This window comes from Nannobrachium achirus (assembly GCF_963921795.1).
Source record: "Nannobrachium achirus genome assembly, chromosome: 18".
Taxonomy (NCBI): Eukaryota; Metazoa; Chordata; class Actinopteri; order Myctophiformes; family Myctophidae; genus Nannobrachium; species Nannobrachium achirus.
Window position 1 is genome coordinate 45,035,952 of NC_137825.1, and position 16,668 is coordinate 45,052,619.

General features: G+C 45.1%; 1 protein-coding gene across 1 annotated transcript in view; it reads left to right on the forward strand.

Annotated features, from left to right (window-relative positions):
• Positions 1–13,880, forward strand: part of bahcc1b (BAH domain and coiled-coil containing 1b) — a 119,603-nt gene extending 105,723 nt beyond the window's left edge. The window contains 7 exon segments of the mRNA XM_080747459.1: positions 544–619; positions 1,490–1,598; positions 2,175–2,291; positions 2,808–2,945; positions 5,480–6,975; positions 8,434–8,670; positions 10,000–13,880. Of these exon segments, the coding sequence (XP_080603585.1) occupies positions 544–619; positions 1,490–1,598; positions 2,175–2,291; positions 2,808–2,945; positions 5,480–6,975; positions 8,434–8,670; positions 10,000–10,209 (2,383 nt within the window). The 3' untranslated portion in view covers positions 10,210–13,880.
• Positions 13,881–16,668: the final 2,788 nt, after the last annotated feature.

Sequence of the window (16,668 nt, forward strand, 5' to 3'; positions counted from 1 at the left end):
AAAAAAAAAAAATTATTCACGGGATTCACGGGCGTGGCAGGGTGGGACAACGGGATTTTTAAGGGATTCACGTTTTTGGCAGTTAATGAGTTTTTAATGTGAAACATTGTTTTCTCACTCAACTGTAAACAAACCAACATAAAGTTTAAGTGTATAGAGGGTATCTTCACATTTCTAAAGTGCCAATTTAAGGACTTTTTAATACCTCTAAAATGGCAAATTAAACATAGTCCAAATTGTCAAATATATAGAGGCAGAAATTGTGAAAATAGCCGATCTACATGCTCACTGCGAGGCGTTGTGAGCATGTAGATCTGCTATTTTCACAAAAGAAAGTATTATTATTATTTTTTTCAACTTCGACTTTCGACTTCCTCTGGTGTGAGTCGACTTGTGTAATGGAGTCGACTGAGTCGACTTGTCGACTTTTTCGTTAATGTCCTGGCATGCACGCATGCAAGTGCTCACGCACACGCACACACAGAGTAGGCAAATGCAATTGTTTCTCAAATGTGTTAATTTCTCCATTCCTCTACACCCCAGTTTCAGTGTCGTGATTGAAGGAGAGAGAGGAAACCGTCCACGCATCTACTCTCTGGAGCAGCTGCTGCAGGAAGCCGTGAGTTGGAGTTTTGTTTTTAGAAAACTCAACGCAGTGCAGTGGTGTAAAGTACATTTACTGAAAGGGGCACTCCACCACTTTTTAACCTATGTTCATATAATTGGTCTTCACTCAAAAATAGCTTATTATTATTTTTTTTCTCAGAGGAGGGCTGTGGGCAGGTCAGAAACCCATCGTCTTGTGACATCATCGATTGCCAATCCAGCTTATAGAAACTGCAGGCTTTCTATTCCTGAAAAGTTGCAATTTTAAAGTGGAAGCCATTGTTCTTCTCGCTTCTCGACTTCTCGCGATAATAAAAATCTAAATATTTTTTTCAAAAATATTGATTACATTTTTTTTGTCACAAGACGATGGATTCTGAACTTCCCACAGCTCTCCTAGGAGACTTGGACAGAGTAGATTTTTTTTTTGATATTTTATCATGAACATTAGTGAGGACCTATTATATGAAGACAGGTTGAAAAGTGGTGAACTACTCCTTTAAGTACCATTTGGAGGTACGTTTACTTTAATAAAGTACACCCAATTTTCAATACGTTATACTTCTACCCCACTACAAATATTGTACTTTTACTCCACTATAATTATTTGAAAACTTTAGTTACTATTTATTTTCAAAAGATTTCTATTCATTTTATACATGTGAAAAACTGCATAATGAGCACTTTCTACTTTTGGTACTTGAAGTAAATTTAAGTACATTGCTTGAGTTGATTTGAACCCGGAGACGTTCTGTTACAAAAAGTCCGGAATTCTGAATTGTAAAAGTACAAAAGCATTGGTATCAAAAATAAGATGTTGAATTAGTGTGTGTGACTTCCTTTGTGTCGACTGGTTGGAATGACGTCGTTTGGTTTTTATCAGGTACTGGATGTGCGACCTCAGACGGAGGCCATCTTGACTGCTGGCACGCGGGTGTGTGCGTACTGGAGTGAGCGCTCGCGCTGCCTCTACCCTGGCTACGTGCATAGAGGTGAGTCACTATGGCAAGGTGCCACCATCCCCCTTCACCCACGCACATTCTCTGCACTTCACAGAGTTGGCGTATGGTTTTGACTAACTTTGTAATGTTTACTGTAAGTACCTGCTGTCCTTTATGCCCCACCGCAAACCACATTTTCTGTTTTGGGGGAAAACAAAGCTTTGAATTTGAATAGTACACTCGAAGGTCTCACCTCCACGGACACACCGCTGCAGTGCTTCTCAAACTTTTACATTCCAGGGTCTTCTCTTAACTCTGACAGTGTACAAATGGAACCGAATGGACCCGTTAGGGTTCATTTGGTTCCATGTGTACACTGTCAGAGTTACAGACTTGTAAGGGTCAATTTTGACCCCCCCCCCCTTAAGGAACCTAGAGGTTCCCTGGAATCCACTTTGACCACTAATTAAAGAAAGAAAACTAATTTGAGACAATCAAACTGCTATGTCTTTGAGGACCTTTGGTATCTTCCAAACGTTCCTCTTACATTCTGTGTGTGTGCGTGCGTGCGTGTGTGTGTGTGTGTGTGTGTGTGTGTGTGTGTGTGCGCGTGTGCGGGTGTGTTAGGAGGTCCAGGCGAGGAGGAGAAGGAAGGCAGTGTGATGGTGGAATTTGACGATGGAGACAGAGGACGGATCTCGCTCCCCAACATCAGACTGCTGCCTCCAGGATACCAGGTCCACTGTGAGTAGACGTGCACAAACGACACGCTGTTGTCGGGTGGAAACCTTGCATGTCCAAAACCGTTTTTATTCATCATAAAAAAGGGGGAAAAAATATTTAAATAGTGACAATAGACGATCTACAAACACACAACGCCTCGCTCCGCAAGGCGTTGTGTGCTTGTAGATCGTCTATTTTAACTAATGAATTGCATTTTTATAGCGCTTTTCCAAGTGCTCAAAGCGTTTTACAATGGTTAATTCTTTCATACATTGGGAACTAGTTATGTGCGACAGTCTTATATGATGAGGCAGGGCTTTAATTTACGAAAAAAAAAACATGCAATTTTGAAACTTGGAGGTACAAGGTTTCTGCCAGACAGTGACGAACAAGGCAATGATGGGACACTGACTAGAATGACGGAGGGAGGGAATGAATGAATGAATGAATGAATGAATGAGTGAGTGAGTGAGTGAGTGAGTGAGTGAGTGAACGAACAAGTTGCATCTAAAATGATGTCTACTGACCCTTGTTTAGGTGCGGAACCCTCGCCGGCCCTTTTGATCTCGCCCGGTCGCCGCGGCCGCCGCAGCTCCACCCAGGAGAAGAGAGACGCAGCGGCAGAGAAAACTGCCAATGGGGAATCGTCAGGGAGACCCCAGGAGAAAAGACCAGGTGAAGACTCAACAATAATGTTAGGATCCTCTCACAGAACGCTGAAACTCATGTTATAGGCTCTGTGCATGACTTGTTGCGGATTTCCGGATTGGCTCGGCTGTTGATCTGAACCCGGAGAGTAAAAGTCCTGAATTCTGAATTTACTTGAGTAAAAGTACAAAAGTATTGATATCAAAATGTACCAGGTACAAAGTAGAAAGTACTCATTATGCAGAATATCACATTTAAAGTTATACCATGTAACTTTTTTTATAAAACAAATCTTAAAATGGTCCTAACTGTTAAATCGCTAAAGTTTTAGAACCCCCACTCCGTTATTTTCAGCTTCAAAAGCCTTCTCTTTATATGTTTTCTATGAGCCGTGAGGGGGGAGAATTTTGCGGCAAAATGACGTCATCATACTACCGGCCAATCACAGCGAGGGTTATACACTGCCAGCCAATCACAGCGCATCTTGGAGTGGGGTCGCTAGGGCGGCCATATTTGTAGTCTCCCGTGTATCTCTATACTCGGGTGCACAGTGAAGCATGGTTGAAGGAGTGTATCTCCGGAATGGCTGAACCGGAAAACGGCCGAAAGACGCGGACGCGACCGAGGTTTGCTATAGAGCTACTGACCACAAGTTGAGCAACTTACACAGTATAGCTTTAAGTTTTCAAATGTATAAAGATATTTTGAAAATAGACGATTTACAAGCTCACAATGTGTCGCGGCGGCTAAAATGTCTATAGGGCTGAGGTGGTTAACGTATGTTTTGCAATAATAATCTAGCTAAATCTACAAAGTAACTAGTAAGTACAGCTTTCAAATAGAAGCTGTCATATATGTTTTCCGGCTCAAATCCCCTGCCAATCCAATCAAATGAAGCCACAGGGGAAATGAACCAGAACAGGAAACGGGTACGCCTCCGAACCCTGGGACTACAGTAATGCGCAGAGCCTATTCGTAGTCTCTCCATGGAGAAGAGCATTCGATTTTCTACATTAGCAATGAAGTTCATCGCGTTGACGCCGCTCAGCGAACAGGCTTGGGATCCGGATGTGTGCCAAAGCGCGGCGGCGCCCTGTTATTTAACCCATTTAGGGCCTAGAATTATTGAATGCTTTAACCAGTGAAAAATAGCAGATATACAAGCTCACAGCGCGGCACCGAGTGCCGCGCTGCGAGCTTGTAGATCTGCTATTTTTGAAAAAGTCGTGAAAATGTGTGCAAATCTTTGAATATAATGTATTTTCAAAGCGAACGTTTGTAACTCAAATTTTGCTTCTGGGTGGTCCCTGGAACTAGATATTTTGAAATGGGGGTCCGTGGCCAAATAAATATCATTTTGGGGGTCCTTCACATGAAAAGGTTTGAGCACCACTGACATAGTAGTCTCTCAAGAACAGACTAACTAGGCTCCAGTTAAGTGAAAAGGACCTTTTCTTTGACGATGGCTGGCCAGATTGCTGACATAGAAACATAGGGTTTTCCAAAAACCTTAGAAGGATTCAAAAGACGCTTATAGAATCGGGTCAAAATTCAAATTTTCACGGTTTTTCAAAAATAGCAGATCTACAAGCTCGCAGCGCGGCACTCGGTGCCGCGCTGTGAGCTTGTATATCTGCTATTTTTCAATAGTTAAAGCATAAAATAATGATACACAATATGTGTACCCGTTCTGAATGGGTTAAACAGTAAACATTATTCCACCATTTCATTAGTGACAGCAACCTGAAGGATCGCTGGTCACCCTGTCAGTCAGCAGGCGCACATCACTCACACAACAGTTGCCTGAGGACAAACTGTCTCGGAGCAGATCAAGATTCTGGTATAACCAGTTAACACAGCCTGTTGTAATATCAGCAAAACAAGGCCTCCGCGCATCAATCAAATTCTCCCGCTGTCCAGAAATTGCCTTGAAGATGTAGAGGTTCACCCAGCGAACAGGGTTGTATAAACACACGCATACCCATGCATTTATGTTTGTGCTTTTGCATATATTCCTAGTACTTTGCCCTCCACTTGACTGCATTGAGCAGTATTTTGCAAACTGTCATTGGTGGGCCTAACATATACAGTATATATATATATATCGTCACTGTCGGGCAGAAACATTGTATCTCCAAGTTTCAAATTTGTATGTTTTTTCGCACAACGCCTCGCGGTGCGAGGCGTTGTGTGTGTTTGTAGATCGACTGTTTTCACTAGTTTAGTTAATTTATTTAAATGATAAAAACAAACTGTTTTGGACATACAAGGTTTACGCGACAACAACGATATATATGCATACTCACATAACTCAGCTTCAGGGTGACAATAACCTTGGGGGAGGTGGGCAGGTTTCGTCAGGTTTTCTTGCAGTTGCGAATGAGAAATGGATATGTAAAAACCTACCTGACCAAGTGACTCTCCGCGAGAGACGGGGGGATATTAAGTTTCTCTAAAGCTTTTAGTTTCCCAATCAATCTCCCTTTTCCGTCTCTCTCTCTAAGACCTGTCGCTGCTTAATGACTAACACCCCTCTCCATCTCTTGGTGCGTTTTCCCCAGTCGGCAGGCCAAAGAAAATCCACTCGCTCCCTACGACCGCCAGCATGCCCACGTCGTCGTCGACGTCGTCGTCATGTGACACCAGTGCCCTGGCCAAAAGCAGCACCTTGTTGAGCTGGTCGGCGCCGAGGAAGAGGCCCCCCGTCGACTTCTTCCTCTTCAACGGGACGTCCCGCAAGACCCAGCGGAGGATGCGCGAGCGCGACATGGGAATCTTCCACCGGCCCGCCTCCCACCCCCTCGCCCCGTCCGCTCCCCTCAAGGGCATCTTCGGCTCCCCCTTCCAGGTCGACTCCTTCAGCAGCATCGCCAACGGTTATGCCACCTTCGGAGGTGGCGCGAGCTCCGGTGCCAGGCGACCGGTCGCCACGGTGACCTCGCTGGGCCACCGGGACTCCGCCTCCTCCTCCTCCTCTCCCACTGCCCCCTCGTCCTCTGGCGCCGCCCTGGCGGCGGCGGCCTCCGGGAACAGGAAGCCGGCGAGCGAGCGCGACAAGAAGCACTTCCTGGTGAAGCTCGACCACGAGGGGGTGACGTCTCCCAAGACGAAGAACGGCAAGGCGCTGCTCCGCCTCGGAGGGGGCGCGGGGAAGCCGGGCAAGGACTTCGCCAGCGCGGGGGCCCCGCTTCGGTACATCCACCCTGGCCTTCTGGCGAAGGACGGGAAGAAAAGGGGAGGGGAGCGCGAGAGCGGCGGGGCCCGACCCGAGGGCCTTTTGAAGGGCACCGCTTCACCGCTGAAAAAGGGTCTCATGTCAGCCGGCCTCGGAGGGCAAAGTGGGGACTTCGCTTTAGACTACCCCAGCGACTGCCCCAGCTCCTACTCTGAGCTGGACGAGGACGACGACGACGACAGTCGAGACGTGGCAGCGCGGAGGAGGGTCCCGGCGGGCCCGGCCCTCCCCCGGGGCGGGCGCTTCATCTCCCGCCTGTCCGTGTGCTCCTCGTCCTCCTCCTCCTCGTCCTCCTCCTCCGGCTCCCTCTCCTCCTCATCGCTCTGCTCCTCGGACAACGACTCCTCCTACTCCTCGGACGAGGAGTCGTCGTCGGTGCTGCTGCGCCGCGCGCTCCTCCAGCAGGACAAGAACAAGCACCGGCAGAACCTGACCTCCGACCTGATGGCCCCCGACGCCGCGGCGGCCAACCACTCCCCCTCGCCGTCCTCCTCGGCCCCGGCCCCGCCTCCTCACAGCTACGTGGCCAAAGCAGCGATGGCCGTCTCGGCTTCCAAGAGGTCGGACGACAGGAAGGAGTATGTGTCGAAGGGAAGCGTCGTCGCCAACAGTGGCGCGACGAAGACCCAGGTGAAGAGGAAGGAAGCAGCTCCCAACACGCACCCTCAGAGTCAGACCAGTGCCGCGAACCAGCAAGCCAAGCCTGCGGCGCCCAAGGACCAGTCAACAGCCAAGAGACAGAGGATGTCCTCACCGGATCCTCTGAACAGTACACTGATGCCTGGGCGCCAGCTCTGGAAATGGTCTGGCAATCCCACACAGGTAGGATTGGTTACTCTGCTCTGTTCTGTTCTCATTCCTAGGCCTGTCACAATCATTACGTCAGTGTTTCTCAACCTTTTTTCCGCATGGGCGCATGGGACACTTCATGTCCCAAGAATCCATGGGCACACCAACATAATACGGGGGGTGTAAATATCGTCACTGTCGGGAGGAAACCTTGTATCTCCGAGTTTAAAATGTGTTTGTTTCTTTGCAAAGTAAAGCCCTGCTTCATCATGCAAGGCTGTCGCACAACAGTAGTGAAAACAGCAGATCTACAAGCACACAACGCCTCGCGCCGCGAGGCGTTGTGTGCTTGTAGATCGGCTGTTTTCACTAGTTTAAATCATTTTTAAAATGATAAATACAATACTGGCTTTCAAGCTGTTTCAAGGGGCACACTTGACCCTTCTACCCTTCTCCCCTGCCTGGGGACCAAAGGTCCCCAGGCACAGTGGTTGAGAAACACTGCATTACATAATCGTCTAATCGCAGTTATTTGACATAATCGCTAATAGTTTGACATAATCACAAATATTTTGTCTTAATCGTTTCCATGTTGAATAATGTTCTCATACTATCTAAACATTTAAAAAAATAGTGGAAATAGCAGATCTACATGCGATGCGTTGTGAGCTTGTAGATCGTCTATCTATGTCCACTATCAATGTTCTTTTTAATGTATAAAGTTGTCAAATATGAAAATATGAAATGTCAGTCATTTCTTTGTATATTTAGGTTATGTGTCATATCTGCCATGGTCAACGTCAAAGCCTAAAAGCCAAACAAAAATGTCATTGTCAACAACAAAAACACAATTAAATCATTAATTGCAATAATTTACAATTGGCAATTATTTGTCATGTAAAATGTCATGATCGGGACAGCCCTATACTTGTTCCGTTCTATTCCGACCAAATCTAGCCACAGCCAGGTTTAATAAAGCCAACAAAAATGGCAAAAATGCTCCCCCTTTTAAGCTCATGTTCCATGTTTATTGATCAGACACTCAACTGTAAATCTTCAACATCATTGAATTGAAGGCTTGTTTTTAGAGAGAGACTGGCCTTTTTTTCCCCCAACTTAGTCAACATTTGCAGTTACATGGAAGAGTTAAAACCCCAAAAGAAAGAATAGAGAATAAGCTACAAAGAGCAAGTCAATTAAAGGAAGGCACAGGGAAATCTGATACAGAATATCCAATATTCAGTACATAAGAAAATGAAAAAATAGGAAATATGGAAAGCATCAACGCTTCTTATTTATGCAGGTTAGAGTGAGAAATATATCAGGAGATACAAGATGCAGGTATGTGTGCATGGTTAAAGTGACATGACTAAAGACCAAAAAAACACCTCAAATGGCAGCAGGCCTAAAAACAGTGTAATGAAAAAGAAATAGCATTTGAACACAGTTTCTAAGAAGGCCCCTTTGTCTGCTCCTCTTGTCTCCCAACAGAGAAGGGGTCTGAAGGGCAAGGCCCGTAAGTTGTTCTACAAGGCCATCGTTCGAGGCAAGGAGACAGTTCGCGTGGGTGACTGCGCTGTGTTCCTGTCCCCCGGCCGGCCCCAGCTGCCCTACGTGGGGAGGGTGGAGAGCCTGTGGGAGTCCTGGAGCTCCAGCATGGTGGTCCGGGTCAAGTGGTTCTACCACCCGGAGGAGACGCGCTTAGGGAAGAGACACCGCGATGGCAAGGTGAAGAAAGAAACTCCTTAACCCTCTGGAAAATACCTAAAAATGTCTTCTAGATCAGAGGTTCTCAAATCTTTTCATGCCGAGGACCCCCAAATTGACACTTATTATCCCGCGGACCTCCATTTGAAAAGACATGCCAGGGACCCCCATAAGAGAAGATTTTTACGGCTCTAGCAGTGATTCCCTACCATTTTAATTTCAAGGACCCCCCAGTTTGACATGCATTAGGCTACAGACCCTCATTTAATGGTATTTCTATCTCTGGGACGCCAATTTATATTGTAACATCTATGTTAATTTAACTCTTAGAGTGTACAAATGGAACCCATTTTGTTCCATTTGTACACTCTTTGAGTTACATACCCATAAGGATCCATTTGGTTCCTAAATCTTTTAGCTGGGGACCCCCAGGAACTCCCTCAAGGACCCCTGGGGGTCCCCGGACCCCACTTTGAGAACCACTGTTCTAAATCAGTTTTCTGAAAAACCCATGTTGTCAGTGATTTCTCAAACCTCTTCATGTCAATCATACAATGATATGTATTTAGCCACCGACCCCATCCTAAAATATTTCATCCCAGGGACCCCCAGAAGCAGCAGAGATTTGAGTTACACAAGTTTGTTTTGAAAAGAAGATCTACAAGCTCACTGTGAGCTTGGATATCTGCTATTTTTGAATGGTTAAAGCATAAAATAATGGTTAAAGTGGTTAAAATCTAGAGCGACACAGATTCAGTTCTAAGCATTTTTTTTCTCTCTCTCCTGAATTTCTCATTGATCTTGATCGTTCTGGGATCACAGGACTATTTTCTGGCCACTAGGGCTGTAAAATGTGACCTCGCAAAGGTTCTTTAGGAAGCGATGCGTTGCCAAATCTCTAATTGCATCACGATTTGATTACATATGACGTGATATCTTCATACAATGAATCAATTTAATACAGAAAAAATCACAAATGTGACTGGGGAAACTGATCATTCACTAAGTATTAACAGAAAATGATACACCCGAGCTTCAAATTCTTAGCACATTTATTGTCATGTTTCATTCAGTTCTATTTTGACGAAACATAATCGATTCCAACATTCCAAATCAATGCAGTTGAATCACCACCTTAAGATTGATGCATCATCACAAGGCATTATTACACCCCCACTGGTCACCATGGCTCAGTCTGAAACTCCCCTTTCTTTAGGTCATGAAGTTGTTGATCTCTGACTTGAAGCTTAAAGTATATTGTGGTTTGCAAGTCCCATTCAATAAGTGAGTCAGTGCCAAAAACAAAAACGGTCATTTTCATCTAAATGTCTGTTCTCCTCCCCTACCCAGAATGCCTTGTACCAGTCGAGCCACGAGGACGAGAACGACGTGCAGACAATCTCCCACCGCTGCCAGGTGGTCGGCAGGGCGGAATACGAGCACCTGATTCGCCGACGCAAGCCCGGGGGATCGGCCAACGACCTGTTCTACCTGGCCGGGACCTACGAGCCAACCACCGGTCAGCTGATCAGCGCGGAGGGCGTGGCCATTGTGTCCTAGCAACAACGGCAGCAGCAGCAGCTAGGAGAGAAAGGATGAATAGCATTGGACCGACCAACGCGGCGGCTGACCTCCTCCAATCACTCTTCGGAGTTAACTAACCTCAAGGAAAGATGGAGGACAAACCAAGGGATAGAGGAGAAACAGGAGATAGAGTTCAGTCTCTATTAATCCATCTGTCCCTTGACAGAGAAAGAGCTGGCCCCCAGGATGAAGCCTTAGCGCTGGCTCTCTGGTGACTGAATCAGGGGACTTTGAATTCCATCTCTGGAGACTCCTGCATGGGGGCGTCAGTTCAGCAAAAGCTAAGGTATGGCAACATGACTGGCTTCGCGCGCGTGCAAGACACCGGTCATGTTGCCGTACCTTAGCAACAGGCGTGATGAATTTCTTTTAAGAAGTACATTTTATTTTTTCCCCCCGCCAAGGTATGGCAGCTGCCATACCTTGCCATACCCAGTTGACGCCTCTGGGACACCTGGAGACTCCAGGACGATCTGAAGGAGAGACCAACCCCTGGTCTGACTTTTTTATTTTATTTTTTATTTTGTTGTTGCTCCAATCAGCGCGCGTTCTCAACTTCCTCGAGTCGACGACTCTCTCCCCGCTACTGGGGGAAGTAGACAAATGCATCATAACGCCATGACAACAAGAGGCCATAATATGAGGAAGAAACTACTAGGAACCCAAGGACATTTCGGAGCACTTTGGAAGCTCGGTGAGTGTGATTCTACCTCACTGGCCCCCGCAAACGTTTGACGGAGAAGGACGGCTTAATTGGCCTTCGAAGATAGAGACTGATTCGACCCTGTGCTCTCTCACTCAGACAGAGAGGTCTGCAAGAGAGAGAGAGAGAGAGAGAGAGAGAAGGGGAGGGAGAGAGACCATGGGAAGGGAGAGGCTTTCTGTAAACCACACTGGTTTGGATGTTTTTTTTCATGCTCTTAGCTGGTCACTGTAGTGTGACAAAATGACAACAGGATTGAGAAATCCTCAAAAGGACCAAAAACACTGTAGTTGGGATGTTATGTGTATGTATGTATGTATGTATGTATGTATGTATGTATGTATGTATGTATGTATGTACTGTAAGTGTGTGCGTGCGTGCGTGCGTGAGTGCGTGCGCCTCTGTGTTTGTTTGCAGAGGAGCTGCGACGGCTGGCTTGATGAGCTCAGAGCAAACAGTGCTTTAGAGTGTGCGTATGTGTGATTTCGTGTGTGCTCGTCGTGTGCATAACGCGCGCCTGTTCGTTTTTTGAGTGCACTTCTTGTGTTGTAGAAACCCCCTGAACGTCTTGAGCACTCTGAGAGTCAAATTTGTATGAATATGAACCTGTCCGGTGGTTTACTGACAGTCTCAGTTTGGGTGACTGACAGACAAAAAAAATGGATGATTTTGTTTTTCTCCAGTCAAGCCATACACGTCAATACCTCTCTCGCATCCTCCTATTCAGGTGCATAGATAGATGTACGTATGTCTGGTCGAATTGTGTGTGTGTGTGTGTGTGTGTGTGTGTGTGTGTGTGTGTGTGTGTGTGTGTGTGTGTGTGTGTGTGTGTGTGTGTGTGTGTGTGTGTGTGTGTGTGTGTGTGTGTGTGTGTGTGTGTTTCTGTACAGCATTATGTATAAATATCTTAAACTGTAAATAGTATATATATATATATATATACATATATATATATATTTGTTTTGTTTTGTTTTTTTCTTGACGGGAGGGGTGTTCAGAAATGATTATTGGTGGCTTTTCTTTCTTTTTTTTTAAGGGGATCGGTTCTGGCTGAGAGAAGAGGTGGGGTCATCATCTCCCGTCTCTCTCCATGCACTGAATAGATTGAGAGGTGGGGATCGACTTGTACAAAATGTGCAAAAGAAATAAAAGAAAAAAAAGACAAAACCCTGCTTTAGGCGAGGGATGAAGGTTTTAATGGGCTGTGGAGAGGGTGTTTTTTGTAAGGAAATCAAAAAAGGCTCTTTAAAAAAAGAAAGTGTGTCCACCCACCATTGTTGGTCTGTTTTTGTACATTTTTTTCTTGTTGGGTTTTAATGTACGATGTGCATTTCCTGTGAGGGTTTCTGCCTTTTTTTCTTCTTTTTTTTTTTATACTGGGAGAAAAAAAATGGAAACTGAGTTTCTGCTGTTCTCTGATCCTTAAAGAACCTTAGCTGTTGTATATCTATATTAGAATATATTCCTAAATGAATTGTAGATATTTATCTGGCCTCAAAAACGAAAGATGAAAACATACCAAAGCGCCTCTCTCTGACTTTATGCTTCGCCGCATTTTAGAAGAATGCAATATTATTATTATTAAAAAAAGAAAATAAAAAAAGATAAAAAAAGATATTCAATCACAATCTGATTCCGGGACCCCCCCTTGCAATCATCGTGGTATCTTGACAGCGGAAGCCCGTCTCTCTCGTTGACTTGCTTGAGTTCACCCACTGTTGCTATGACAGCCTCGGGAAAAATTGTCACAGCGACATTGCCTGCCCCCCCCACCCCAAACCGACCCCCTCTGCACTTGAGGGCAGGGACGTGCTGGCCATTGGGAAAGGCGGGACAGCTCCCGAACGGCCGGTTCGTTCTCGGCCGGTCCAGGCCCGGGCCATTAGGAAAAAAATTAACTGTTTGCACAAAAGTAAAAATGAAACTGTTTGCACAAAAGTAGTGAAGACGGCTTGTAGATCGGCTGTTTTCATTAGTTTAAATCATTTTTTTTAAATGATGAATACAAAACAAACGGTTTTGGACATACAAGGTTTCCACCCGACAACAACGAAATATAGGCCTAATTCATGTAATTGGCCCACTGGCTTGTCACTTGTCATGATCTGAAATGGCAAATCTTTGAGTAGCAGCAGTGCTATAGAGAGAGATCTCTCTCTATAGCGCGCAATGAGGGCCTCTCCAACTCTTTTTCCCGGGCTGAATCAGGGGCCCAGCACGTCCCTGCTTGAGGAGCTCCACGGCAACCGCAACAACATCCTGTGACTGTGAAGGACAATCAGAGCCAAATCAAATGGGATGATATTGAGAGACAAAAAAAGAGAAGAAGAACCAGGATAAGGATCAAATCAGACTTGTGCGTCTTGTCACTTTTTTTCCTGCTTTGCCAAAAAAAATGTCTCTAATGTGTGTGTGTGTTTATTTTTTTCCATGTTTGCTTGTTTTCCTAGTTTGCCATTGTCTTATTTGTTTATGCAAGCCATGTGATGACTGTCATGGGTGTATAGGCTGTACAGAGAGGGAGAACACCTTTTTCTTTTTTTGGACATTCAACTGAACTTTTTAACAACAAATGTTGCTGTTACACTGCAAAGCAGAAGCTTTAAGACGAATCTAATGTGAATATCCATTTTTGAAATATTGCGTTAATGGGTCTTTAATTGAGTTTTTTTAAAGAGCTGTTTTTTTCTCTCTTTTCTTTAAGAAACACTGGATGCCGTTTTAAACATCACATTCTAAGGGAAGTGACATCATCATTGTGCGACCTGTATTTTTATTTTGTATTTCTTAGACCCACTGGAAACTGCTTTTGTACAGTTGAAATAGCCTACTTCAAGATATGGAATTTCAGTCATTCTTTGGAAATATTTACTGAAATATTTCCTTGTGTAAAAAAAGAAAGAAAAAAAAAGAAAAAAACGACAAACAAATTATTTATCTTAATTTTATTGCCTCTTTTGTGTTTCATTAAAAAGAAGATTCTTAAGAAAGAGAAAAGAAACCACGCCTGCGTCAATTGCTTTTTTCTCCCCCCCCCCCCTTCCCCCATACTGGGTGTGAGAGCGCTCAATGCCGGTCTTGTGTTCATCAGTGCTCCCGTCATTTGTCTACGGAGGAAAAATGGACGAAAGGAGAAAGAATGGGAGGAGGGGGGGATGTAACGTGAAACCATAGCCAGCCTGATAGAAGGGGAAGAATGGGGGGAGAGATAGAGGAGAGAGAGAGAGAGAGAGAGGTATCTAATGGTTGTTCTGTGAGACAGGGGAAGGGTAGAGTCTCCTCGGGCGGTACAGGTGGGTCAGGCATTCAGAATAATAAAAACGGAACAGAACCATTAAGAGAACAAAGTAGCCGTATCGACTTACCTCTGTGCTGATTCCACAAACCCTCACTCCCTCTCCCTCTGTGTGTGTGTGTGTGTGTGTGTGTGTGTGTGTGTGTGTGTGTGTGTGTGTGTGTGTGTGTGTGCACGCTTTTGCATGTGCGTGCTCTCTGAATGAGTGTGTTCATGTGCATGCATGTGGTGTGTATATGGACACGCACATTTGGACAAGCAAGATTCCTGTGAGACTAGGTATGATTGTGCATGCGTGCGTGCGTGCGTGCGTGCGTGTGTGCGTGTGCGTGCGTGCGTGTGTATGTGTGTTTGTGTGTGTGTGTGTGTGCGTGCGCACGTGCTTGTGTATATGTGTGTAACTGTAAGGCATTTGTACCCATACATGCGTGTATTTTAAATAGGTACATGAAGCCATATGCGCCTACATTCTTTTATGTGAGCAGACTGTGTGCCTGTGTCCATAACATAAATTCAGTTTTGTGTGTGTGTGTGTGTGTGTGTGTGTGTGTGTGTGTGTGTGTGTGTGTGTGAGTGTGAGTGTGAGAGAGAGAGAGACTTCTCCCCTGTGTACACATATGCATGTAAGGCGATATTACGGGGAAGAGAAGTGTAGATTATCCCCCCGTGGGGGTGTTGAGTTTCTGGGACAAAGTGCGCAAATTTACTCTGTTTTATTGGAGGCTTCCTGTGACATATTCACACCTTTTTATCACATTGTAACTGTAGCCTTTGAGACGCGGCTCATTGCGACATTAAAGACTCTATCTAGGGCCTCACCTTCGGCCTCAAATTGCAGTTCAGTCGTTGGCGGCACTATGCAAGAGTACAGCGTTATCTACACAGATGACAACCATAAACGTAACTTTTTATCTGGGTTTTTTTCCTCTATTCCCTCCTGCCTCCTCTGTTTGTCCTTTATGGCTTGGCTGGGGTATTGCTCGCTGTTTGAATGGAAACATTGACTCACCTTCTATCTGAGTCAAACCTAGTTGTCTCCCACAATGCCCGGAGTATGTTTTCGGCCCTGTCTGTCTGTCCGTCCGTCCATCCGCCAGTCTGTCAGTCCGTCCGTCCATCCGACACCGTCCGTCCGTCCGTCCGTCCGTCCATCCGACACCGTCCGTCCTTCCCGTCCGTCCGTCCGTCCGTCCGTCCGTGTGTCAGCTAATCTCCAGCACTGTTGGACTGATTGGCGTAACACTTTGAACAACCAAAGGTGGACATAACTTAGCAGATTGAACATAGAGTTGTCATTTTCTATTTGCTGCCATGTTGAACACTTCAACCCTAGCATCCCTATTTTTCTCACAACGTATGGCAACTACAATGTTTTGTAGCTCTGCTATTTTTGGCAATGAGATTTGGTAATTATTAGTTACTGTAGGTAGGGTGATTTCATTTAATCACTTACTGATTTACAAATTAATTCTGTCTTGGTCATTTGGAGCGTCCATATACAGTATGGGCATTGCCAAATTCAGGGATCTTCATATATGATTGCCAGAACAGGCTGTCTTGGTCATATATGGAGCGTGACAGTGATGTCACAACAGGTCAGCTGTAGACATTGAGGCATTATGAACGGACTGACTCACTGACGGACAGGATCTGCTGGGTTTCATAGTAAACTGAGATTTTGCATGCTGGTAATAAATAAGCCCTAGTGTATGTGTATGGGAGAGGAGCTTGGTGTAAGTTTGACGAGGAAGCCTATATCTTTGGAGTGGATTGTCGCGAGTGGACAGGGATTATTTTCTGATTCTAGGAGACCAGGGTGATTTTTCAAGGGTAGGTGAAATACACTCTGAATCATGGCAGTGAATAAGTTAAGGACTATGGCTTCAAGGCTTAAATACAATTTAACAAATTACAATTTCTTAAAGACATCTGCCCTAAGTGATTTAGTGGTCTAATGATCTGACTCTCGGCACAGAGATTTCATGTTCAAATCCCACACCTATTTCAATACTGGAGTATTTTGACATGTTCAAGGCTACAATACAGAAGAACAACTCAAAAGCGTTGAGAGACATCTCCTTGCAGTGTTGGTCTATAAGAAAAACTATGACCACAGAATGTTCCATGTTCAAATCCCAGTCAGTCTGTAGTTCCATCCTTCATTAACTGAAGTAAAATACAAAAGAACACTTCAATAGCACCAAGAGTCTGCTGGCACTGACAGTGTGATGACATGCAGTGTTCAAATCCCAGTCCTCCTACTGAGAACCTTGACTTTTTCAAGACTAAAATACAAAAGAAGAAGTCAAAAGCACTAAGAGACTGCAAAGAGTGACTGAGCCATGGTCTAGCAGTCTAATGAACAGACTCAGTACAGATATTCCATGTTCAAACCAAGACTCAATGCAGAGATTCCATGTTCAAACCTCAGTCCCCC